Here is a 24837-nt window from a genome sequence, read left to right as displayed (position 1 = left end):
CTGAGCTGCTCAAGGCTCAGCCATCAAGGCTCAGGGTGGGCAGAACGGACGACTGCCTCTGTGCCCCGCGAGTCCTGCTGTGGGCGCCTCACCCAGGGCAGAGCTTCCAGAACCTCCAGGAGCACACACCTCCCGGGGACCTTGCTAAGATGCAGATCCTGACTGGGGGGGGGGTCTCATGGGGTCTCAGGGCCTGCGTTTCCCGTAAACTCCCAAGGGTGCTGGTGCTGCGGGCCTGGGGGCCCCACTCTGAGGGCTGAGAAACCAGAGGGCTGGAGGCAAGCAAGGGAGGAACAGGGAGGGTCCTGGGGTCGGACAGAGCACCAGCGTCCTCCTCCTGGGTTCCTGTGTGGCCTGTTGCCGGGGTGGAAGGGCCCCACACACTTCATCTGCAGAGCACCTGGACCCAGGTGGACGCAGGTGGGCTGCAAGCAGGGGCTGCCTCGGGACCTGCCCTCCAGCGCCCACTCTCGGTGGAGCCTGTCTGTGGTCTCTCTGACCATTCTGCTGCACACACTGTCCTTGTATTTTTACTGCGTTTCTATCCTCATGATGTGGAAGAAAGTAAGCACAAGTCCATAAAGGTCAAAGAAAGCAGGTCCCAGATAAAATTCTGTTTCTGTTTTTAGGAGGATTTGGGGTCCAGCACAGGGCTTCAGGTGCCTGCTGGTAACACAGGGTGCACATGGGATGGGGGGACACACTCAGGGAGTTGTGAAGCTGGACCCTGAGCGAGGGAGGACAGAGACCCCGCTGGGGCTGGTGCGAGGGAGGAGGGTGTGTCCTTGTGCCGGGAGGGGCTGGCCTTGCTGATCGGGGTCCTCAGTGGGGAATCTGGCCGCAGGTCAAACCTTGGCAGGTCCCTCCCAGGAGGCGACACACCCACGTGCTTCAGTGCCTTCTTTAAAGCTGAAATCAAAATCGTGTTGGGGGCTCCCTCGCTGTCGCTTCTGTCTGAAAGGCCACGCACCTCCCACGCTTGCGGGTTCCGTTGATCCGCCCTGTCCTCACCCAGGAACGTGCTATTTCTGGAGGTCAGCAACCCCTCCCCAGTATCGACGAGGCCCCTGCCTGGCCCTGCTAGGGGCTCACCTGTAGCAGTTGTTGGTGAACTTGTTGTAGCTGGAGAAGGCGATCAGGACCCCAAACCCCACGCCCAGGGAGAAGCACACCTGGGTGGCCGCGTCGATCCAAACCTGCAGAGCCAGAGGGCAGTGAGAGGCTGTCCCAGGAGAACGCAGGACCCGAGCACCCTCCCCATCCCAGCCCCACGCTAAGGCCTCTAAACTCAACACCATCCTTAAGAGGCAAATGGCAGCAGCGCGACTGGTGGAAAACACAGCCTCAGGAAGTGAACCCTCCCGGGTCAGCAGCCTGGAAGAGCCTGAGAAGCAGGGCGCTGTCCGTGTTCACTGATCTGGGATTCCCCATGGAGTGTCAGGGCAGCGATTCCACAGAACCAGAGATGCCCTGCTCCATAGCCCTCAGAACAGCATGGACCCATCCACACAGGACAACCGCAGCATCCTAAAACCCTCAGAACAGCACGGACCCATCCACACAGGACAACCGCAGTGTCCTAAAAACCCTCAGAACAGCACGGACCCATCCACACAGGACATGATTGTGGAGCCATGGTATCCCTCAGACCAGCACGGACCCATCCACATGCTGCATAATGGCGGCACCCTGATAGCTCTCGGAAAGTCATGAACTTATCCACACACAACATGCTGACGGCGTCCTGATAGCCCTCAGAACAGCATGGACTCATCCACACTCACACCAGCCCTAGCGGGGTCTCCATCCTCCCTTGATCAGGGTCGGGCTTCACAACCCCCTGAGTGTGTCCCCCTGTCCCATGTGTGCCCTGCTGCACGATGGCAGTGCTCCGAAACCCCCAGAACAGCATAAACTCATCCACACGCTGCATGATGGCGGCTTCCTGACAACCCTCAGAAAGGCATGGACTCATCCACATCCATATCCACGCTACATGATGATGGTGTCCTGATTGGACGCACACCAGCAATACCTGCTTTGTATTTTTCCCGAAACACGAGCAGTATAGGTGCACAGTAGCACCCGGGCATGGCCAGGAGCCCACCTGCAGCTTAGACGCTGGTGCTGTGCCTGCCCAACTTGGTGGATGGCACCCACAACTCTGGATGTGAAAGGAAAGGTGGGTGGGTCCATGTTTGGACCATTGTGTATTTTTAAAAGTCAGCCACAACCTGCTAAGGTGAGGGCACTGTGGAGACCATTCAGTGACTCACATGCCCACCTTGCCCCTGCCTGGGCCTCGGATGGGGGAGAAGGAGCAGCCAAACCCCCTTGGAGGCATTTGAGGGACTAGTCAGCCAGGGCTGTTCCTGCAAGTCCATGAAGCCCATGGTACAGGCCTGTGGGCCAGGATGCTGAGACAGAGGCACCAGATGCTCCTGCTGGGGGGGTCAGGTGGGTCTCAGGGCATCCCAGGTCCCAGGTCAAGCTTGCCTGAGCTTGACTGAACGGGGGAACTGGGTGCTGCAGAGGGGGCGGGGCCCTCTGTCCATCGGGCAGCATGTCATAGCCTCAAGGCCACCCCAGGTCCTGGAACAGTGGGTTTGGGGGCAGATGGCCAGGCCCTGCAGTCAGGGCTGTGCAGATGGCCAGTGTCTCAGCATGAGGGGAGGAGCCAAGCCAAGAGTGGCTGGGTGGGCAGTGGGTGGAGAGGTTCATACCCTAATGTGGCTCCCATGCTAGTCATCAGTCACCTGCCTGGCCAAGTGACTGCAGGCTGGATCAGGTGTCACAGGGGAGCACCTGCCTCCTCCTCACCCTGAGCTGTGTGTGCAGCTCAGGCCTCTGCCCAGTGCCACCCCAGAGCCAGTGCCCACGGCTGCCTCCCTGGGCCTCACCTCATGCACTTACACTCCAGGACCTGGAATTGTCTTTTCCTTCCATTTCTTTCCTGATTTCTCTTCACTATACATCAATCCATCATCTAGTATCTATCAATCACTCATCCATCTATCTGTCATCTATCACTGTCATCTATCAATCCATCACCAGTCTATCATCTATCTGTCATCTCTATAATCTATCAACCATATATCATCTATGAATATATGAAGTACATGTGTGTGTACATATCTATCGCCATCCATCCTGTTGTATATCCATCCTATCTACCTACCTACCTATCATCCATCCATCCACCCATCCATCATCCATCCATCCACCCATCCATCATCCATCCATGCTGTCCAGCTACCTACCTATCATTCATCCATCCACCCATCCATCCATCATCCAGCAATCCACCCATCATCCATCCACCCATCCATCATCCATCCATCCATCCTATCCAGCTACCCACCTATCATTCATCCACCCATTCCCCCATTCATCCATCCACCCATCCATCCATCATCCAGCAATCCACCCATCATCCATCCACCCATCCATCATCCATCCACCCATCCATCATCCATCCATCCATCCTATCCAGCTACCCACCTATCATTCATCCATACACCCATCCATCCATCATCCACCAATCCACCCATCATCCATCCATCCATTCATCCACCCATCCATCATCCATCCATTATCCATCCGTCCATCCTATCCAGCTACCTACCTACCATTCATCCACTTATTCACCCATCCATCATCCATTCATCATCCATCCATCCATCCATTCTATCCACCTACTTACCTATCAGTCATCCATTCATCCATCCTATCTATCTATTTTAGCCACCTACTTAACTGTCATCCATACATCCATCCTATCCACCTACCTACCTACTCATCCATCCATCCATCCATCCATCCATCCATCCATCCATCCATCCATCTGTCCATCTGTCCATCCACCCGTCCATCCATGCATCCATCCACTCTGTCCACCTACCTGCCTATCATCCAGCCAGCCAGCCAGCCAGCCTTCCATCCACCCATCCATCCATCCATCCAATCTATTCACTCTCTCCACCTAATTTTTGACATCTCATCTGTGTAATTTGTTCTCCAATGGACATCTTTTCACATGCACTGGTGTTTGTTTTACCTTCTCATGGGGCTGCTTATTTTTCCTGGTGGGAGCATTGTATTTGTGACATTTTTGTTTGATTCTATAACACGTCCTGCTCCTGCAAATGCACCCCTTGACTTCACTTTGGCCTTTCTGGGGTCCTGACACACTGCTGGCTTCACGGTTTGTCCGGCTCCAGCTCTGCACTTGTGGGTCCCTGGCCACGACTGATTTTGCTGCCCTGGTTGTGCTCCTCTCTCTTCTGTGGCTCCCGTGGACCACATGCCTGCTGCACCCATGGCTCCTGTCTCCACAGGGGCTTCCCCTTCAGTGCTGCAGACACACTTCCACCCCCACCCCCACCCAGCTGCTTTGCAGGCTCATAGGTGCCATGTCCAGGTGCCTTCTCCCACTGCACCTGTCAGCTGCTACCTCCCTGGGGCTTCCTGGGAGGCTTGCAGCCATGCCTGCCTATCCTGTCTCCCTTCCTTCCCACTTCTGCCTTGGGTTTACACTTGCCTCATGACCCCAGACCTGGCACCACTGGCCCACCCACATAGGGCAGCACCTCTCAACGGCCTCCTGCCTCACACTCCAGCTGAGATGGCCCCACACCTCTTGCTGCATCGTCCTCTCACAGCAACATGGACGCCCCTGGGTGGCTTTGGGGCCTGCCACCTCCTCCACCTAGTCCACCTGATTTCCAACAATGCCCCAAGTGAGCTGCCATTTTTGTCATGCCAGCCTTCCTCCAACGGCTGCTTCTGTTTCTGGGCCTGTTTGTCAGAAATGGTGCAGCCCCTTCTCTTCCCTTTCTTGACAAGGGGCCCATCCCCCATGGCCCAGCCAAGTCTCTCTCCAGGAGGCCTTCTCCAAACATTTTAACCCCGAATTATTTCTTCTTTTGCTGACCAAATCTGCAGCCTGACTCTAGATGGAGTTTTCGATGTAATCTGATTTAGATGACTCATACTGTATCATGGGTATTTGAGATGTGGCTTCCTGAGGAAAGAACCCTGGTTTCCGCAACTCTGATACATCTCAGCCCTGGCAGGCAATGAATATGGAAACCCGGGAACGTCAGAGCCCCTGTGGACTGTGAAGCAGTGAGCGGGTTGTACTCACAGACGCCTCGCAGAGCCGGTAGAAGTCGACGCTCAGGTACGCTCTGATGCCGTCTATAGCCCCAGGGAGGGTGACCCCACGCAGGAGCAGGGCAGTGAGGACCACGTATGGCATGGTGGCTGTGATCCACACCACCTGCAGGAGAGGGCAGTGTCACCAGGCTGCACAGGTAGGGCCCTCGGTGGGAGCAGACACCGGCACATGGGCACTAGGTTGCCCTGACAGCTTGTCCTCTGACTGGGAGGCCCAGTTCCCAAACATCTCCCGGGACGCCAGCTCAGCAAATGCTCATTGGAGTGAGAAGGTCAAACGCTTTCCGTCCCACACACCCTCCCCAGGGATGGAATGGGAAGAACAGCTTGGCAGGGAAAGCACATTCCTTTTCTGCATTCGGTCCGCCAGAGTAGCTGGGAGTGGCTGATGGGGGTTTTCTGATGCGTGGGATGAGTGGATTGACACTGGTGAATGGCACTGTGGGACGATGAAAGGTAGCTCTGGGCTGTGTCCCTGCAGGAGGCTCCCTGCAGGAGGCTGGTGCCACACTACACACACTATTCCAAGGGAAGGGCATACCTTGGTCAAAACTGGTTTTAAAAAAAGTATTTATTTTATTTATTTATTTTTTTGAGATGGAGTTTCGCTCTTTTTGCCCAGGCTGGAGTGCAATGGCATGATCTCAGCTCACTGCAACCTCCGCCTCCTGGGTTCAAGCAATTCTCCTGCCTCAGCTTCCCATGTAGCTGGGATTACAGGCATATGCTACCACGCCTGGCTAATTTTGTACTTTTAGTAGAGACAGGGTTTCATCATGTTGGCCAGGCTGGTCTTGAACTCCTGACCTCAGGTGATCTGCCCGCCTCAGCCTCCCAAAGTATTTTTATCAACAAAAAAAACCACGTTGTGTGTGCCTTCCTGCCAGAAACACTGCCGTGGGTGCTTCTCTCCTGAGGCCCTTCCCCAAACACGGCCACATATGGACCCAAAACCCAACGGTGCCCTGTGTCCACCCAGCCCAGCCACGGCCACATGTCCACCTTCCCCCCACCCAGCCACGGCCATGTGTCTACCCAAGCCAACCCAGCACAGCCACAGGTGTACCCCCAACCACGGCCACGTGTACACTCCCAAGCTGATCATGGCCATATGTGTCCCCCAAACTCAACCATGGCCATGTGTCCACCCCAACCTGGCCATGGCCACATTTGTAGCACAAAACCCAACTGAGGCCACATGTGCACCTCCTGCCCAGCCACGGCCACATGTCCACTTGGTGGCCCCATGTCTACAGGCCCAGTTGGTGACCCTGAGCCTCACCTTCCCCGAGGTCTTCACACCCTTCCAGAGGCTGAAGTAGAGCAGCACGATGACCAGCACCAGGCAGGCTGTGAGCTGCCACCGTGGAGGCCCCAGGTCGTCGATGCCATGGCTCTGGTGGAGGTGCAGCACGCCACGCCTGCAGAGGGGAGTCAGCGGGGGCCTCTGTGGGTGGCTGTTAACCCCCCTGGCACTGGACGGCTGAGCTTGCCCAGGGACCGGCCCTCCCCATCTCAGCAGGGCAGAAAGCATCCAGTCTGATGGACAAGAGATGCCCTCCAGGGAGGTCTGGCCCACAGGCCCTGGCAGAGGTGTCAGGGCTGCCCTTGAAACCCGCGGAGCACATGGGAGGCCCAGGAAGCCCCACCTCACCCTCTGCCCTTGGCACCTCTGCTCATTGGAGCTGGGGAGAGAAAGGGCACCTTGGGTCTTTGAAGAAAAGGAGCCACAGAAACCAAAAGAAAGTTGCTGAGCAATGCTGGGTACCCACTGCTGCCCACAGGATGGCCCCAGGGTCCCTCTCCAGGGATGAGGCTGGGCAAACTCTAGCAGTAATACCAGGCACACAGGCTCCAGCCAGCACTGTTTTCTGAGGGGACGGCTCACGACACCTGCTCACAGCCCTTGCTGCTATGAGGATTCCATGAGGAACAGGTTTAGTGGATGACTCTGCTCCAGCAGGAATCACTCGCAGTTCCACTGTTTTTTGCAGGATCCCTCACAAAGGGCAGAGCAGAGGGTGAGGGATGGAGCTGACCATCGGCCGTGCTCCTTGCTCCAGGCACAGACCCTGGGCCCCCTTTCTGTGGGAACTCATTCCATCCCGGTGACACTCTCTGTGGGAGAACATGCACCAGGCTACGTGCAGCGGGCTGCGTCACCATTGCAGACGGTGGCTTGAGGCCAAGGCGACTGTAACAGCCGTGCCGCTGCCACCGTCGAGTCAGGAGCCGCGACACCCAGGAGCCGCGTTATGAGAGGAGCTCCCACTGCCCAGGTTTGCTTCTGTTGTGGGTCCACTGAGGTCCCCGGGAGATAACACCGGACACCAATGAGGGAGCCCGGCCGACTGCAGCCTCCGGAGCTTTCCACCAGCTGTGAGGCATTCCAGGGCCATGTCCCAGGAATTCAGCTCTTCAAACTCCAGAATCATACCAGACACCCTGGCTGCTGCCAACAGGAAAGGCCCCACGAGCCCTGAAAGGGATGGACAGTGCTTCCATCCTATCCTGGAGGGCGCCCAGGAACAGGCCCCAGGTTGGCCGGGTAGACAGATGGCTGCACCACTGAAACCGTCACCACCATTCTCTGCTCTTCTCCGAGGGCAAGTCGCTCAGTCAGGAGGCTGTCTGTCACCCACACTGTGCAGGGGAAGTCGCCTGAGCCGGTGGAGGTCACGCCTGCCCTTCCTGGGGCAGTGGAGACTCCCAGGGCCTTCTTCTCACTCCGGCCACACACCAGGCTCTGCCCCTGCTGGCCGAGTCCCCATCGCTCTGCTCCCCCAGCAAGGCCTTACCACGGACAGCCTCTGAGGCCTCACAGCAACTTCATGCAGCCCGGACCACTCCTCACTCACTGCCCATGGTATCACTGACCCCAGCATGCCACCCGCCCATGCCTTGGCAGCCTCGGTGCCTCGCACACACACGTGCATGGATTACACACTCAGACCAAACAGCACACCCTCTCCCCTTTCCCATGTGCCTGGAGAAAAGGCAAACTCAGCCAATGCCCCTACGTGGCACAGGCCCTCCTGAACCTGAGGCGGAGGCCCAGGGAAAGTGCGCTGCCACTCTGGGGGCCTTCTCACAAGGTTGCGTCCACAGCACACACAGCTGGCTCAGCATCAAACATGAAAGCAACTTCAGAAGCAGCACCTCAACACACTGGGTCGAGCCCCTTCTCGAGATTAGAAAGTCACTGTGCTTTGAGGTTATTTGAAATCCCACAGACAATTTAGAGAACTGGACACTCCTGAGTGCTGTCAACCTGAGAAGAGGGGTCCCCACAGCTGACCACAGCATGGGAACCAGCCATGCCAGGAGCCGGGGAAAGCTGTGTGGCTCCCAGCATGTCCGTGCTTCTGAGGGCAGGGTGGGCGAGACAATCAAAGGACGTCCGGGAAGGGGCATGGGGCTCACGTGCAGGCGTTTCATAAGCCATAAATAGTTGGGAGGACCAGAAAAGCGTTGGCCCAAGGATGTTCACTGGGAGTGGAAAAGGCACAGCACCTCCCAATTTCTGCTGGGCTCTTTTTCCTGGTGAATTCGTGGCCATGATTCTTCAATTGGGTGACAGTGGAGCCACTGGTGGTGATCCAGGCATGCTCGGGCCTCCCACGCATCATTGTGATGACCTCACAGCAGCCCTCTCACCCCGTTTTACCAAGAGGGAGCCAAGGCAGTGAGGGGGTGAAACAAGCTTCCAAAGGATAAAATTGTGCCAAAGCACATTAACTTCCCATTAGAACAAATCTAACACTCTCTAAACAAGCACAACCACCACCAAGTACCCATTAGTATAAAACTCACCAAGTCTAGTATCTAATAAATTACTAGACATGACAAGAAGCAAGAAATGTGATCTACAACCAGAGGAAAATCAGTCAACAGCCACTTCACATGATATACAAAAATTAAACCAAAATGGATCAAAGAGCCAAATATAAGGGCTAAAACCATAAAACTCTTGGAAGAGAACATAGTGTAAATTTTCATAATCTTGGACTTGGCAATGGTTTCTTAGATATGACACAAAAGATGAATTGGACTTCATCAAAATTTAAAACTTTTGTGCATTGAAGGATGCTATCAACAGAGTGAAAAGGAAAACTACAGAATGAGAGAAAGTATTTGCAAATCATCTATTAATCTGATAAGAGAATAATATCTAAAATATGTAAAGAACTCCAAAAACTCAACAACAAAAAAAACTGACAGCCCAATTCAAAAATAGGCAAAGGACTTAAATAGATATTGCTCCAAAGAAGGTATACAAATGGCCAATAAACACATGAAGAGATGCCCAATAGTCTCTAATCACTATGGAAATAGAAATCAAAAACACAGTGAGAGGCCACTTCACACCCATTAGGATGGCTATTATCAAAATAAACAAGCAGGAAGTTCTAAGTGTTGTCAAGGATGTGGGGAAATTGGAACCCTTGTTCTGATTTGCATCCACAGTGGGAAACAGTGTGGTGGTTCCTCAAAAAATTAAACACAGAATCATCACATGGCTCCAGCAATTCAACTTCTGGGTATCCACTCAAAAGCAGTGAAAGCAGGTACTCAATACTGAAGTTCACAGCAGCATATTTTCACAGTAGCCAAAAGGTGGAAACAACCCAAATGTCCATCAAGAGACAAATAGATCTGGCCAGGTGTGGTGTTCACATTTGTAATCGCAGTGCTCTGGGAGGCTGAGGCGGGAGGATTACTTGAGCCCAGGAGTTTAAGACAGGCCTGGGCAACATGGCAAGACCCCACTTTATACAAAATTTTTAAAAATTAGCTGGATGTGGTGTCACATACCTGTAGTCCCAGCTACATGGGAATCTGAGGCAGGAGGATTGCTTGAGCCCAGAAGGTCAAGGCTGCAGTGAGCAGTGATCATACCACTGCACACTCCAGCCTGGACAACAGAGTGAGATCCTGTCTCTAAAAAGGAAAAAGATAAATGGATAAACAAAACATTATATATCCATACGATGGAATTGGAATATTATTTGGCCTTAAAAAGGAATGAAATTCTTGTTCTGAAATTCTTCAATAAACCTTGAAGACATATGCTAAGTAAAATAAGCCAGTCACAAAAAAATAAGTGATTCTACTCAGAGGAGGGACCTAGAGTAGACAAATTCACAGAGATGGAAAGTAGAATGGTAGCTGCCAGGGGCTGTGGTGAGGGAGGATAGGGACTTAGTGTTTAATGGGGACAAAATTTCAGCTTTGGAGAAGGGGAAAGTTCCAATGGATGATGGTCATGGTTGCACAACATGTGAATGTACCTAATGCCACTGAACTGTGCACTTAAAAATGGCTAAGATGGTAAGCAATGCTATGTATAGTTTATCACAATAACCCCTCAAGAAGGCAAAATATTTTTGTGTAAAGTCCAAGCTGAATCATGGCCAGCAAGTCTACACTACAAGAAATGTTAAAGGAAATGCTTTAGATGGAAGGAAGATGGTCTTAAATGGAAACCCTGATCTACATACAGGATCGGACAGCACTAAAGATTGTGACTATGCAGGTAAATATAAAAATATATAAAAAAAAACTTCTTTTCTGTGTTAGATTTGTTTAAAATGTAAATGCTTAAAGCAGAAGTAGCAGCAAGGTGTCATGGAGTTGATACATACTGTAGAAATAAAATCTATGGCGACAATTGCACAAAGGACGTGAGGGAAACAGAAGTCTACTGTTGTAGGCCCTTCTGTTCTGTGAAACAGTATCACGTCACTTGAAGACAGACTGTGATAAGTTAAACGTCAATGTTGTAAATCCTATAAAATCCACGAAAAAAGGAAAACAGAAAGCTATAGTTTATTAGCTAATAATGTTGATAAAATGAAAGCCTAAAAAATTAATTCAAAACAGGGAATAAACAGAGGAAACAAGAAACAAAGAAGAGATGGGGCAAAAAATTAGCACAATGAAAGACTTAAAGCCAGCCATGCTGACAATTATTGAATGGAAATTCTAATTTAAAAACAGAGATTGCCATATTGGATAAAAAGCACAACCAACTCGATGGTGTCTACAATAAATCCATTTTATATATAATGCCCATATAGTTTAAAAATAAAAGGCTGGAAAAGCTAATACCAGACAAACACAATCATAAGAAAGTTGGGGTGGCCATATTACTGTCAGACAAAGTAGACTTCAGAATGAGAAATCTAACCTGCAAGGGTAGTTCAAATGGTAAAGTGGTCAATTCAAAGACTAATAATAATAAACATGTATGCACTTCATAGCAGAGTTTCAAAATACATGAATGAAGCAAATACTGATAGAAGTGAAAAAAATAGACAAATCTACAATTATAGTTGAGATTTCAGTACCCCTTTCTCAGTAACTGATAGAGTAAGTAGACAGAAAACCAGTAAGGATGTAGAAAACCTGAACAATACAATGACCTAACATGACCTCTCTGACATTTATGCAACTCTCCAACCAGACAGCATAATACATATTCTTCTAGGCGCACGTGGAACATTCACCAATGTAAACCATCTAGTAGGTCATAAACAAGTCTCAATATATTTTAAAATATTAAAGATGTATAAGCACATCATCTTGCCAAAACAGAATTAAATTAGAAATCAATAACAAAAATATCTAGCAAACCTCCATACATTTCAAATTAAAAAACAAACTTCTAAAAATGCCCCATTAGTCAAATAGAAATCAAAAGAAGGATTAGGGAATACTTTGAACTGAATGAAATGAAAACACAGCATATCAAACTTTGTAGGATGCAGCTAATGCAGTCCCTTTGAGACAAATTAATAGCTTTAATTTATAACTTTATAATTTATATTAGGCAGTGTTGATAAGTATTTATAGAAGTAGGGAAACTGTAAACTGGTCAGAGTTATGTGGTCCTGTGTTGGGGTTTTGAAATGAAAACACAGCATATCAAATTTGTGGGATGCAGCTAATCAGTAATCTCCAGGTTCCTACAGGGAAGGGTTCCTTTCATTTCTCTGCAGGAACCATTTCTGCCACCTCCCTCTGGTGGGTGGGCTGCTGCCCAAGAAGGAAGTGGCAATGCAGGAAGGCTGGCTGGGACCCCTGGGGGCCAGGGGGCCAGCAACTCCCAAGGATACATTTCATTTGCCAACCCTGAGGAACACTGGGTGCAGGAGCCAGCACCGCACATGGCATTCGTGGCATGTGGAGGAAGTGCTGTCAATGGGGTAGCTCAGCAGCCTTTTCTGACTTAGGGCCCAGAAGACATGGCCAGCATCTCACCCAGGCCTCACGGTTACTTCCTGAGGACCTGTAGTAAAAACGCACGATAAAGCCCTTTCAGATCTACTCCTGCTAACATCTTAGTTGTCAAATTTATGACACGGCATGTTTGGTACATTGTGTAGGAAACTCAGTCCCTTTTGTGGTTACCGACAAAGTCAGGCATACCCATTATCTAGGACAAATAGCCGCACCACCATGCATCACAACCACTCTGGCCTTTGTGGCCTTTCATGGTGGAACATCCACTCCCTGACTACATGCGCCAGCAGGAACCTGACATCCTTTGTCCAGTTATCTGCTTTATAAAGTGGGTTCGAAATCCAGAAAACCCCCAGCAGACCTGAGCATGTTACGACTGTCCCCCTTGCTTCCTAAGAGTCACTGGGGCCTGTTTCAGGGGAACCTGAGTCCCACTGTTGGGAAAATCACCTTCGGAAGGCGTGGGAGGAGCGCCAAGCGCCTCAGTGCGCTGGGTCATTAATCATTTGTGAATTGATCTTAAACCTTCTCCAACTCCCCACGTCTGCTCTTGGGCTGCCGCCAGCTAGAGTATACCACGTGCCAGTGCGGACAGGGCTTCTGAGTGAAGGACTGGGTACCTTTCCGTTTCCTTCCTTCCTTCCAGACTGAGAACTTCCAAATAGACTTCACTAGTCTGATCGTTTAAAATAATAACACATGTTCTTTCCTTCTAGCATTCTTAACAACGGATCACTGGACTAATCATTACACTAAATTTTCCTCTCCGATTTTCTTACCTGAACATCACTTAGGTGAGTCAACATTTCCCACACTGCCCAAACAAAAGGAAAGCAGTCCCCATGTGGTGGTACTTGGCAGCTTTTTTTTTTTTTTTTTTTTTGAGACGGAGTCTCGCTCTGTTGCCCAGGCTGGAGTGCAGTGGCCGCATCTCAGCTCACTGCAAGCTCCGCCTCCCGGGTCTACGCCATTCTCCTGCCTCAGCCTCCCGAGTAGCTGGGACTACAGGCGCCCACCACCTCACCCGGCTAGTTTTTTGTATTTTTTTACTAGAGACGGGGTTTCACCGTATTAGCCAGGCTGGTCTCGATCTCCTGACCTTGTGATTCGCCCGTCTCGGCCTCCCAAAGTGCTGGGATTACAGGCTTGAGCCACCGCGCCCGGCCACTTGGCAGCTTTAACAGGGCATTGGGTACTGGGAACTCTCAGGCTCTCACCTCGGTGGCGCCTCTGCGGCCTCCGCCCCTGGCTCTGTGCGCCCCCCGCTCTCTCCTGCTGGCCCCTCTCTTTGATCACACGCTAACCCTGAGATCTGGCCACACAGCAAGGGCACATGCAGCCCGGGCTTGGGGTGTCTGTGGGGTGTTTAATTAGGGAAATGTAGGTGTGAACAGGCCATCCACACGCAATGGGAATTTTCTCCCTCAAGAATGTTAAAATCTACTTGGACAAATGGTGTGACTGCGTTATTTGGACGATTTCATCATTTCCTGCTTGCCTGTCACCACGAGAGTCCTGTCAGACGCTCCCACGACCTTGCCTGAGGCTGTGCTTCCTATGGCGATGCTCAGGTGTCTTCAGGCAAACCAACCGGGACTCATCCCGGGTGCATCTTCTCTCCTGCCTGCCCACTTCTGAAACCAGCCCTCCTCCCACGAACGCCTTCCTGGCGCCCCGGCCTGGACTCTCTCTCCTTCTGACGGGAAACAGTGGATGTAGTGAGAATCGCACAAACGTTCTCTCCTCCTCTCCTCCTCTCCTCCTCTCCGAAATGGCGGCTGAGGTTAAGAGTCCGCCTGTCAGAATGTGACCCAGCACAAGGCCCCAGGCCCAGCTGGAGGGGGCAGGGGAATGTGGATGGCACCTGCCAGGTTCAGATTCCGGGAGGGGTCCAGGGGAAACAGGGGACCCATGGGGGGCAGTCACAGCCCTTCTAGGCTGGACCAGGCCACGTGATGATGAGGGAGGGCCAGCAGGACCTGGCACGGGGCCCAAAAAGACTTCATTGCAGACATCGGGGTCCAGGAAAGCAGGTGCTGCAGGTGGATGGTGAGGGGCAGACCTGGCTGGGGTAGACAGTGAGGGATGGGCCTAGATGGGGTGGACTGTGTGGGTTGGGGCTGGCTGGGGTGGACGGTGAGGGGCAGGCTTGGCTGGGGAGGACTGTGCAGGTCAGGCCTGGCCGGCGCAAAGAGAGAAGGAGGCAGAGACCCAGGAGGCTACTGGACATGGGACTCACCAGTGTGGGAGGTGGAAGGAGGCCCAGAGACAGAAATAAAGCCATGCATATAAACAACAAAACAAAGTCTCACGAAAAGTGGACGGCTGGAGCACCCTGGAGACAGGGGCTGCCTACTGAAGCCATAGACTTCTTGCGCAGTGAAGCCAAGAAAGGTATCTTTTCTGGAGAGGGCAAGGGCCCAAGTGAGGCAGTTTGGCCCCAGACTATGCACAGAGGAAGGGCAGGGAGGAAGGGAACCCAGACACCGGGCTGACTCACTCCAGAGACGCCGCTGCAGCTCCCAGAGACCGGAGCTTGCCAACCTTCCGCACAGGGCTGCTGTGATCCCCACCAGCCCCCTCCCACCCCGAGCCGCTGCTGGGGGCAGGATCGCAGCCAGCGGAGCTGCTCAGTGCCCCATCCCTGCTGAGGGCTTGCCCTGTAGGAGCTTTGCTGAGTCCCTGGAGACCATCACAATGATTCAGAAATGTGCCCCTCCACAGCACTAAAGGGATGGAGTGCAGGAACAGGTTCCCCCTCCCCGCACCCTGGGAGTCAGCAAGGGCTGGTGGCCAACCAAGGAGCGACCATGGGGACCCAGCTGCACCATCTCTCCCATTCCCGAGGACCTGACTCCCACTTACTCGAAGTACTCGGCAGCAGGTGTGGTCCCAAAAGTGTCGTTGAGGCCCGGGCCGTTGCCACCGGAGTCGCCAGAGTGGGCATCCGAGCAGTTGGGGCTGTTCCAGGAGTTGTTGCAGTGAATCCAGGGGAGCTCCGTGGTGAAGGAGGAGAAGAGGTAGTGCAGTGCCCAGGCAATGATGACGTTGTAGAAGAAGCCGACATACAGCGAGATGAGGATGACCGTGAAGCCCACACCTAGCGGGAAGGGGGTGGCCGTGGAGCCCACGTGGGCAGAGCACATAGCCACCATCAGCAACGCGTCCCTTCCGCCTCCCCTCACAGGAGACATTACCCTGAGCACAGACCCTGAGGACTTTGAGGGTGTCTCTGAGGGACATCCAGGGCCAGCAAGGTCACCCAGAGCTATGGCGAGTATCCAGGGCCACCCTGATGCACCCAGAGACCCCCAGGGACACCAAGGTCACCCCCAGCCACACATGGTCATCCATCCCCACCACAACCACTCAGGATCCATCAGGGTCATCCAGGATCATTGAGGCCATCTAGGGGCTACTCTGGGTGATCCAGGGCAACCCAACCCATGGTTAACCAGGGCTGTCAGGTCCATGTGAAACCATCAGAATCATCCACAACCACCCAGAAGCACCCAGGGCTACCTAGGGAACCCATGCAAATAGGGCCATCAAAGATTGTCTAGGGTTACCCAGGAACACCCAGTGTCTCCCAGAACCATCAAGACTGCCAATAGTCACTAAGGGACACCTGGGGTCCTTGACAGACATCTGCAGCCACCCACAGCCACCAGGCTCATTCAGGACTATGGAGGGCACCCAGGACCACACATAATCAGCCAGGCTAATCCAAGGCCACTTTGAGTCACAAAGGGCCATCCACGGCCATCCATGGCCATCCACAGCCATCTCCATTCATCCACAACTATCCACGGTCATCTATAGCCATCCACAACCATTCATGGCCATCCATGACCATCCACATCCATCCACAGCCATCCACAGCCATCCACAACCATCCATCCATCCCATCCACAGTCATCCATAGCCATCCACAGTCATCCATGGCCGTCCACAACCACCCACATCCACCCCTGGCCATCCACGATAATCCACTGCCATTCACAACCATCCACAGCCATCTACAGATATCCACAACTATCCACAGTCATCCATAGCCATCCACAACCATACATGGCCATCCATGGCCATCCACATCCATCCACAGCCATCCACAAACATCCATCCATCCACAACCATCCACAACCATCCACAGCCAACCACAACCATCCACATCCATTCGTAGCCATCCACAGTCATCCATGGCCATCCAAAACCACCCACATCCACCCCTGGCCATCCACAACAATCCACTGCCATTCACAACCATCCACAGCCATCTACAGACATCCATAGACATCCACAGCCATCTGCATTTACCCACAACTATCTATGGCCACCTATGGCCATCCACAGCCATCCATGGCCATCCAGAGCCATCCATAGCCATCTATGGCCATCGGTAGCCATCTATAGCTGCTCATGTCTCTCCCACAAGACTACTCAGAAGAGTCATCTGGGCTTATTTACAGCCATGTGGAGCCATCCAAGGTCACACTACCCATGCATGACCATCCAGGGTTTCCTAGAAACACCCAGGGCCACATAAGACCACCCAGGGCAAGTAAGATCATCCAGGGCTTTCTTGGGCTACCCAGAGTCTTGCATGACTATCAAGGACTACTCAGAGCCATGTTTGACCTTCCAAGGCCTCCCAGGGCCATGCAAGACCATCAAGGACCAGTCAGGGCCATCCATAGCCATCTAATGCCATTCAGGGTCTTTTAGAGTGTCCTTTCCAGGATCACAGACCTGGAATTTGGGATCCATACTTTATGGGGGCTCCTGGGAAACTGGAACAGAACTCAGTGGTCAGCAGTCTTTGGAGCAGTATCAGCCTGACTGGTGGGCAGATGGGCCTGGTGGTCAGACGGCTTCCTCCTTGTTCACTGCTGGATGGGCACCGTCACGTTCTCACTACTGGGGTTCACTTTACTAAGCTCCAGGAAGAATTTTTCTCATTTCCACATTTCTTCTCAGTTTGCTGGCATGATTAGTTTGGGTACAACTTTGATTTACTTTGTTAAAACCCAGTAGGCACCATGCCCTGTCTTGCCTGCTCATGGCCAGGGTAGGAGCATACCTTCAAGGTGACTTTTGCAGGGAGTGGCCTGGGTTGCTTTTTATGGTCTCAATCCTTAGGAGAAGCTGTTCTCATGCTCAGGGCACCTCAGTAAAGTTCTCTTCCTATCCTGAAAGCAAAGAGAAGGCTCAAAACTTTGTTTTAAACAGATCCAGGATCAGGAGTGCAGGTAATCCTTCTTGGAAAGCATGCTCAGTGGTGGTGATGATGAAAGTCAAGCTGTTGCTGTTGGAAGGCCTTCTCCCACGTGGATCTGGTCCACATTAAATAATTCTGTATTACAGTCGGTCACGGATTGCCTTTGGAAGGCCTTCTCCCACATGGCTCCGGTCCATATTAAATAATTCTATATTACCATCTGTCACGGAGTCCCTTAAGAGAGAGGCTGGGTTGTGATCTACAGTGAACTCACCCAGGCAGCCACGTTGGGAGCCACGCTTTGGGAAGCCACACTGTTTCCAGAGAGCACTGTGGAGGGTTTTCCATGGTGGTGGCTGACAGCGGGTGCCCAATTTGAAAATTTTTCAAGGTTAAAACTTTCTGTACCAAGTCCTTAGCTTGAAACCCTGGGAAGTCTTTGATCAAACAACACCAGAGTGGATCCCAATCCAGAGTCTGAAGGAAGGGCTGACTGTGCCCTGGGTCCTTTCAGAGCCACCGCTGTTGTTTCCTGCCCTGCACCACAGATCGGCAGGGCTGCCATGGGATCATGACGTCACCATGGCCACTGTGCATGACATCACCATTGGCCACGCTGGCTGACACGGCTCCCAGAGCAAATGGGTCTGCTCTGATCCATGGGACAGTGCAGCCCCCACACCAGAGTCCCCCTTACCAAGAGGACTCCTCCTGGATGCTTCCCTGGGCACCTGGGTGAGGAAATGGCTCCCTTGAAAGGTGGTGGCCAGTGCCAGTACTGGCCAGTCATTTGGTTGCTCCAAGCCCTGCCCTTTGGGAAGGCAGAGCCCCTGACCTGGGTCACTGACGTGTAGCCCCTCACCAACTAGCCAACTTCACCATGAGCTCCTCAAGCTCACCGAAGGCCCAGACACGCGAAACCCACTACCCTGTTTGCTACAGAACCTTCTAGTGGCCTCTGCTCATGACATCACTGTGGGCTCTAGATGAAGCTTCACCTGACACATTTCTTAAACACCATTTAGTGACACGGGAGGCTGTCTCTCCAAGGAGGTGGCAGGCAAAGTCCCTGCTCGCGTTTCCAGGGAAAACGTTCATGGGAACGTGAAGCCTCCCTTCCCTCCTGTCTGACTCCCAGGAAGCTCAGCGCTAAGCGTGAATTTCAAGCATAGCTCTTAAGGTCTATTTCCTTAAATTTATTTTTGCTTTGTACCTTTTTTTTATATTAACCTTGTGTGTAGTTTGTTTTGGGTTTGAGAAATCACACTAAAATATGATTGACTATAAAACATTTTATATTCAATACAATTGAATGGTGGGGTTTCCAGGGCGTCTGTAAAACGGGGTTGCCCTTGGCAATGAAACTGAAACCTGACAAACAGAAGCCGGCTGAGGCTCCTGCCTGCAAATGGTGCTTCGCCCACCAGAGCACAGCCGCCCTGCACCATCCCTGAACACCAGTACACCCCAGGGCACCCAGGAGAGCTGGCTTCAGGAGAGGGTGTTGTCAACGCATGCATGGATCCCGCTGGAGGAAGCCTCTGCTGGGGCAGCCCCGCCGCACCTCACAGGAGGCATCAGCAGGTCTTCGGAAGAAAGATGGGAGAGGGCCGGGCGCGGTGGCTCACGCCTGTAATCTTAGCACTTTGGGAGGCCAAGGCAGGCGGATCACGAAGTCAGGTGATCGAGACCATCCTGGCTAACATGATAAAACGCTGTCTCTACTAAAAGTACAAAAAATTAGCTGGGCGTGGTGGTACGCACCTGTAGCCCAAGCTACTCGGGAGGCTGAGAGGGGAGAATCCCTTGAACCCGGGACGCGGAGGTTACAGTGAGCCAAGATCACGCCATTGCACTCTAGCCTGGCAACAGAGCAAAACTCTGTCTTACCAAAAAAAAAAAAAAAAAAAAAAAAAAGTCGGGAGAGGACGCCTCTCTGTGTCAGTCTGGGTGTCTTTGGTATGTGCTGCTTGTGTGTGCATGTACCAGAGAGAGAGAGAAGAAGCAGAAGAGGAGACACAGAGAGGAAAGGAGGGAGAGAGACAGAAACAGACACAGGGAGAGGGAAAGAGAAAGCGAGGGGAAGGGAGGAGAGGGAGAGTTTTAAACACCCACCTCTCAGGACCCTGGGGTGTACCGTGGGCCCTGAAGGCCCCAGAGGCCCCTCTGGCTGTGGTGCCCACCCCGAGCTGCCCTGGCGAGACTATGGGAAACGCAGGTGAGTCACGGCCTCTGAGCAGCTGGGCCTCACCATGAACTCCACCCTCTGGCTTTCGAGTTATGAGCAGGAAGCAGCTCGCAGGTCTGCTGGAGGGGAAGCGCCAGGGACAACCAGGCTCCCTGGAGAGCTGGGCATCGTTTTCCCATGGAATTGCCACCTGCTCAGGGCTGGATGGCCTTTCAGCTCCATAATGATTGTTTTGGGCACTTTAGCTGGTGTCTTAATTTACCATGTGGCACTTCTATTCGATGAGACATGAAAATGCATGCATTTTATTAACTAGATTTTTAAAAAGGACAAAGGAAAGAGAAGGAACAGTATCAGGGCATGGGAAGCATGGTGCACATCTAATTTCATGGGCACTGTCAATCTTCTCTAAACTGGCATCCTGCAGTTGACGGGCAGGCAGAACGAACGGGACGCTGGCACTGGGACCTGCAGCGTTACTGAGATTCAACAACTCAAGGTGTCTCATCTCTAAAAAGAAGTCCAGCTTTCTTGCACCAATTCATCTATCCCTTTGTGGGTCGAACACTTCACTTTCTGTGATTTGCAATTTTCCTTCCTCACCAGGACTAGGTGGGTGTGAACAAGCTCTTCCCGAGATCTGCCCACGGGGCCACGAGCCTTCCTTCCTGTGGCCACGCTTTGCAGCCCACCTCTGGGACTAGTGTTCAGAACAAAGCTGGCGTGGGATGCGGGATTGTGGGCACAGGGGCTGTGACACGGGGGAGACGACTGCCCAGCTTCCCCCGGCTGCGCATTGCGGGGAACACAATGAGATGCCCGCATCCGCCGGCTGCATTTCTTCAGAACGAGGTGCCACTGCTCATGCTGATGGAAGTCAGAGGTTCTCTACTAGCCCAAGTCAAGTTGGTGCTCTGAAATTCTCAGAAATCACTTCTTGGCGTTTTATGGACTGCATCATGAAGACCCACACCAGCAGCTTTGTTGGTGAACATCCTTTCCGTGTGACAGACAGAAGGAAATAAGCTCTTATCCGCAGACCCACAGGTCCTGCCCTCCTCACCTGAATCCTGCATGTGAAGAGGTGATTTAACTTGCTCCAACACCAGGCTCACTGGCGGGAGTGGGGCACGGGGCTGTGCCACGTAAGACACTTGTGACAGGCTCCAGGATGGCTCTTGAAAATCCAGCAAAGCACAGTTTGATGTCGCTGCAGCCTGTGCCAGAGCATGATGTCATCTTTCCTCAGTTTCCCCACCCCAATGGGCCGGCACCATCTCTGACTCAGCATCCCAAGGCTCTGAGCACTCAGATGCTCTCCAACACAGACCACGCTGCAAGCTCAGCGTCGCTTACAACTGTAGGCTCAGAGGCAGCATCTCCTCCCCGAAACATGTCCATGCCGCTGGCCAGGGCCGGGAAGGACACAGGTAACGTGTGTGTGTCTTGAACTGTTAGCCTGGGTTCACTGCACCTCCCGATTTGACACCTGTCTGTCTGTAAGGACACGCCTGGGTCTTCCCTTAGCTGCTGCATTCCTCCACTGGGGACCTGACGATGGGGACGGAGGCATGTTCTGAGCAATCCTTGTTCGGTTTGACTTGGACCTGCAGATCCCGCCAAGGGGTCGTCTGGCACCGGTGCGTGCCCAAGGCATCTGTCTCTCACTCTGAAGATGTGTGTGGGGTGGGGGTGGGGAGGGGGCCCCTTTTTGTAGCTCCATTTCAGTGCAGTTCAGTGAATATGGAGCCTAGGAAGAAATGACTGAAGTCGTAAGATTCACTAAGTAGCCCATTAAGAACGAAAGAGTCTCGTGTCTGGGAAGAACCATCACACCTGTGTCCAGTCTCAGCATTTCCACGGCTGCGAGAGTGACTTCTCCTCCTGGAGCCTGACCTCAGCAGCTCCCTCTCCTAAGGGAGGTCAGCGGCTCGCCTCCGAAGGCCCAGCCCTGACCCACTGGTAAAGCGTCCTGGGGCTGTGCTGGGCTCGGTTGTCTTCTAAACACACAGCTTTTCCGGAACTTCTACGAGTATCCAGAGGCTGACCTTCTAGTAGTCATTTTCTTAATGCCAATTGTCTGAGTGGTGCCTCTGAGTAAACGCCTGAATCCTCCCTGAACCACCAGCTTCTGAGAGGTGGCTCTGGCCCACTGGGCAAGCGTGACCTGTGTGCATGGACTGGGGAGTCAGAAACATCTGGGATCAAATCCCACTCTGCTCTGATGGTGACACCAGGGGGAACGACCCCAGCCCTCTGGTCCTCAGCATCTGCATCTCCAACACAGAGACATGGTGTGTGCCCCTCCCAGGGTCGCATGAGGATGGAGTCAGAAATGCCAGGAGAGGCCCTGGTGCTGGGCAGACCACCTGCACTCAACACGAGGTGCGTCTACTTCATGGTGCCAGAGCAGGACACCAGCAGCCAGAAAGGTTCAGTGACAGCTAGATGGATCAATAGCTAATAGATAGGTGGATAGGTCTATAGGTGGATGGATGGATGGATCCATACATAGATGAATGGATGGATGGATGGATGGAACAATGGATAACAGATGGATGAATGGATAGATCAATAGATAGAAGATGGATGGATGGATGGATCCATAGATAGATGAATGGATGAATGAATGGATGGATGAATGGATAGATGGATCGATAGGTAGATGGATGGATCAATAGATAATGGATGGATGGATGGATGAATGGATTGATAAGTGGATGGATCAACAGATAATAGATGGATGGATGGGTAGATGATAGACAGGTGAATAGATGATTGATAGATAATAGATAAACACAGTTGTGGGTTGTGTCCCTCCCCCAAGTTCATCTGTTGAAGTTCTAACCCCCCAAACCTCAGAATGTGACTTTATTTAGAGACAAGGTCTTTAGAAAGGTGATCAAGTTAAAGTGAGGTCATTAGGGTGTCCTTAATCCAACAGGACTTGTGACCTCATAAAAAGGGGGAATTTGGTTACAGAGACATGCATAGAAACAAGCAGTATGAAGAGGCACAGGGAGAAGACAGGCTCTGAGCCAAGGAGAGAGGCTAGAACAGATGCTTCCTCACAGCCTCAGAAGAAATCAACCCTGCTGACACCTTGATCTTGGACTTCCAGCCTCCAGAGCTGTGAGACAATAAACGTGTGCCTTTTAAGCCTCCCAGTTTGTGTCATTTGTTACAACAGCCACAGGAAATAGATACAGATAGATGATGATAGATGGATGGATTAGGTAGATAGGTAGATAGATGGGTGAATGATTGATACAAAGATCAATAATAAAGATAGATATAGATAAATAATGGATAGATAGATAACAGATGATTGATGGGTGGATGAATGGATGATGGATAGATGGCAGATCCACAGATAGACATGTGTTTTATCTTAACTACATTTTAACATCTTGACAAAGTAATAACACAAATGAACTGCAAGACCCTCACCTAGAGCAAGAGAATTAACTATCAAGTCCTTGTCATCACAGACCTTTAAGGTAGGACCCAAGTTCAAGGGGCGTGTGCCGTGCCTGTGTCTTAGCAAAGCGGGTCTGGATGCCCATGATGCAGCTGGCTTGCTTTGAAAGCTCCAGCATCACCAACATGGTCTGCGCTACGCCAGGGTGAAGGGAGGCACCCGCACATTACCTTTCAGTACAGGGCAGATCTTCCAGACGCCAGCGGCCCCTTCCCTGTTGAACTGGCCGAGGGCCAGCTCCATGTAGAAAAGTGGCATCCCAGCAATGACCATGAAGAGCAGGTAGGGGACCAGGAAGGCACCTATGGGGCAGAACAGCACCTCGAGTTTGGGGCCGTGGAAGGACCCATCTCTCCTCATGGGAGCTTGGGCTGCTACCCCAGTCGACCGCCTATGTCTTGGCCTGACCCCTTCACCCCACTCTCCAACGGGAAGTCCCAGGCTGGGGTAGATGAGTCCCGAAGCCCGCCCTCCACGGCTGTGAGTGCCCGACACGTCCCTCCTGGATCCCCTTGTCATTGCACACCCTGAGCCGTGAAGTCAAACCCAAGAACAGCACAGGGAGGCCCTGCCCATGCTCGGCGGTGCTCTAGGTACTGTCCTTCCCTGTGGTGGTTCGGGGTGCCCTTCCCTGGCCTGCATCCCCCCACTTTGCCCTGATCCTCTTTGCCTCTTGAGTTGTGAATCTGTGACCCTCCAACTCTGCACCTGAGCTGAGTGGGCCCTGCCGTCCTGTCCCCAGTTTCCGGGCTTCAGGGACTGCCCCCATCGACAGTGGCCCCCAGCTTCCGGGCTCTCAGGGGACTGCCCCTATTGACAGCAGCTGAGGGTCTTTGCTGCCCCAGGTGCTGGGAGCCCCTCCAGGGTAGGGCCTAGTTCCTCTGAAACCTGCACCTCCCCCGCCCCTGGCACAAAGCCCAGGGCCCCTGGTCTCAACCTCCTGAATCCCCTCTGCTCTCCTGGTCTGACTGGAGTGGGGGAGAGCTTTGCCACTCTCTCTCCTGGGGAAGGGGAGGGGGAGGCATGGGGCCCCGCAGCTCTGTCTTTGGGCAACTTCCTGTACCTGCTGAGGCCTCTGTCTTCCCCTCTTCAAGATAGGCATAAAAATGCCAACCTCCTCACAGGCATCCTGTGAGGCTTCCCCCGAAATTCTTCCCCAGGCCTCCCTTCCCAGACTAGCATAGAGGCCGATGAGGGAGGCCAGGCAGGGAGGCTGGGAGGCCAAAAGAGGCTCCTGGGAAGGCATCACCAATGTTCTTGGATGTCCCTGGTGGCTCTGCCTCAAACTTTGTTTTCTGGCTCTGTGGCTGGGTTCTGGAGGGTGCAGGGGACACAGGCACTTTCCAGGGGCCTCCTCTGCCATTCCAGGCTCTAGGACCTCCACATGCTTTGCAAAGGCTGCCAAAGTCAGTCAGAGGCTGTTCTTTGGGCCTTTGAGAACTTTCTTTCCAAAATGAAAACAGCCTCTGGAAACAGGAGGCAGAGCCAAGCTGCTCCATCCCCCACTCCCACCCCCCAGCTTCTTCG

At 52.6% G+C, this 24837-nt stretch overlaps 1 protein-coding gene across 1 annotated transcript in view; it reads right to left on the bottom strand.

Annotated features, from left to right (window-relative positions):
* The window catches only part of SLC6A3 (solute carrier family 6 member 3), a 48980-nt gene that overhangs the window by 21365 nt on the left and 2778 nt on the right, over positions 1-24837 (bottom strand). Inside the window, exons 3-7 of the mRNA XM_050795189.1 lie at positions 23481-23612; positions 15289-15523; positions 6461-6599; positions 5147-5281; positions 1093-1196 (exon numbers count right to left, since the gene is read on the bottom strand). Of these exons, the coding sequence (XP_050651146.1) occupies positions 1093-1196; positions 5147-5281; positions 6461-6599; positions 15289-15523; positions 23481-23612 (745 nt within the window). The remainder of the gene's footprint in view (positions 1-1092; positions 1197-5146; positions 5282-6460; positions 6600-15288; positions 15524-23480; positions 23613-24837) is intronic.

This window comes from Macaca thibetana, chromosome 6, assembly GCF_024542745.1.
Source record: "Macaca thibetana thibetana isolate TM-01 chromosome 6, ASM2454274v1, whole genome shotgun sequence".
Taxonomy (NCBI): Eukaryota; Metazoa; Chordata; class Mammalia; order Primates; family Cercopithecidae; genus Macaca; species Macaca thibetana.
The sequence above is the reverse complement of the archived record's forward strand: the minus strand, read 5'-3'. Positions and strand labels throughout refer to the sequence as shown.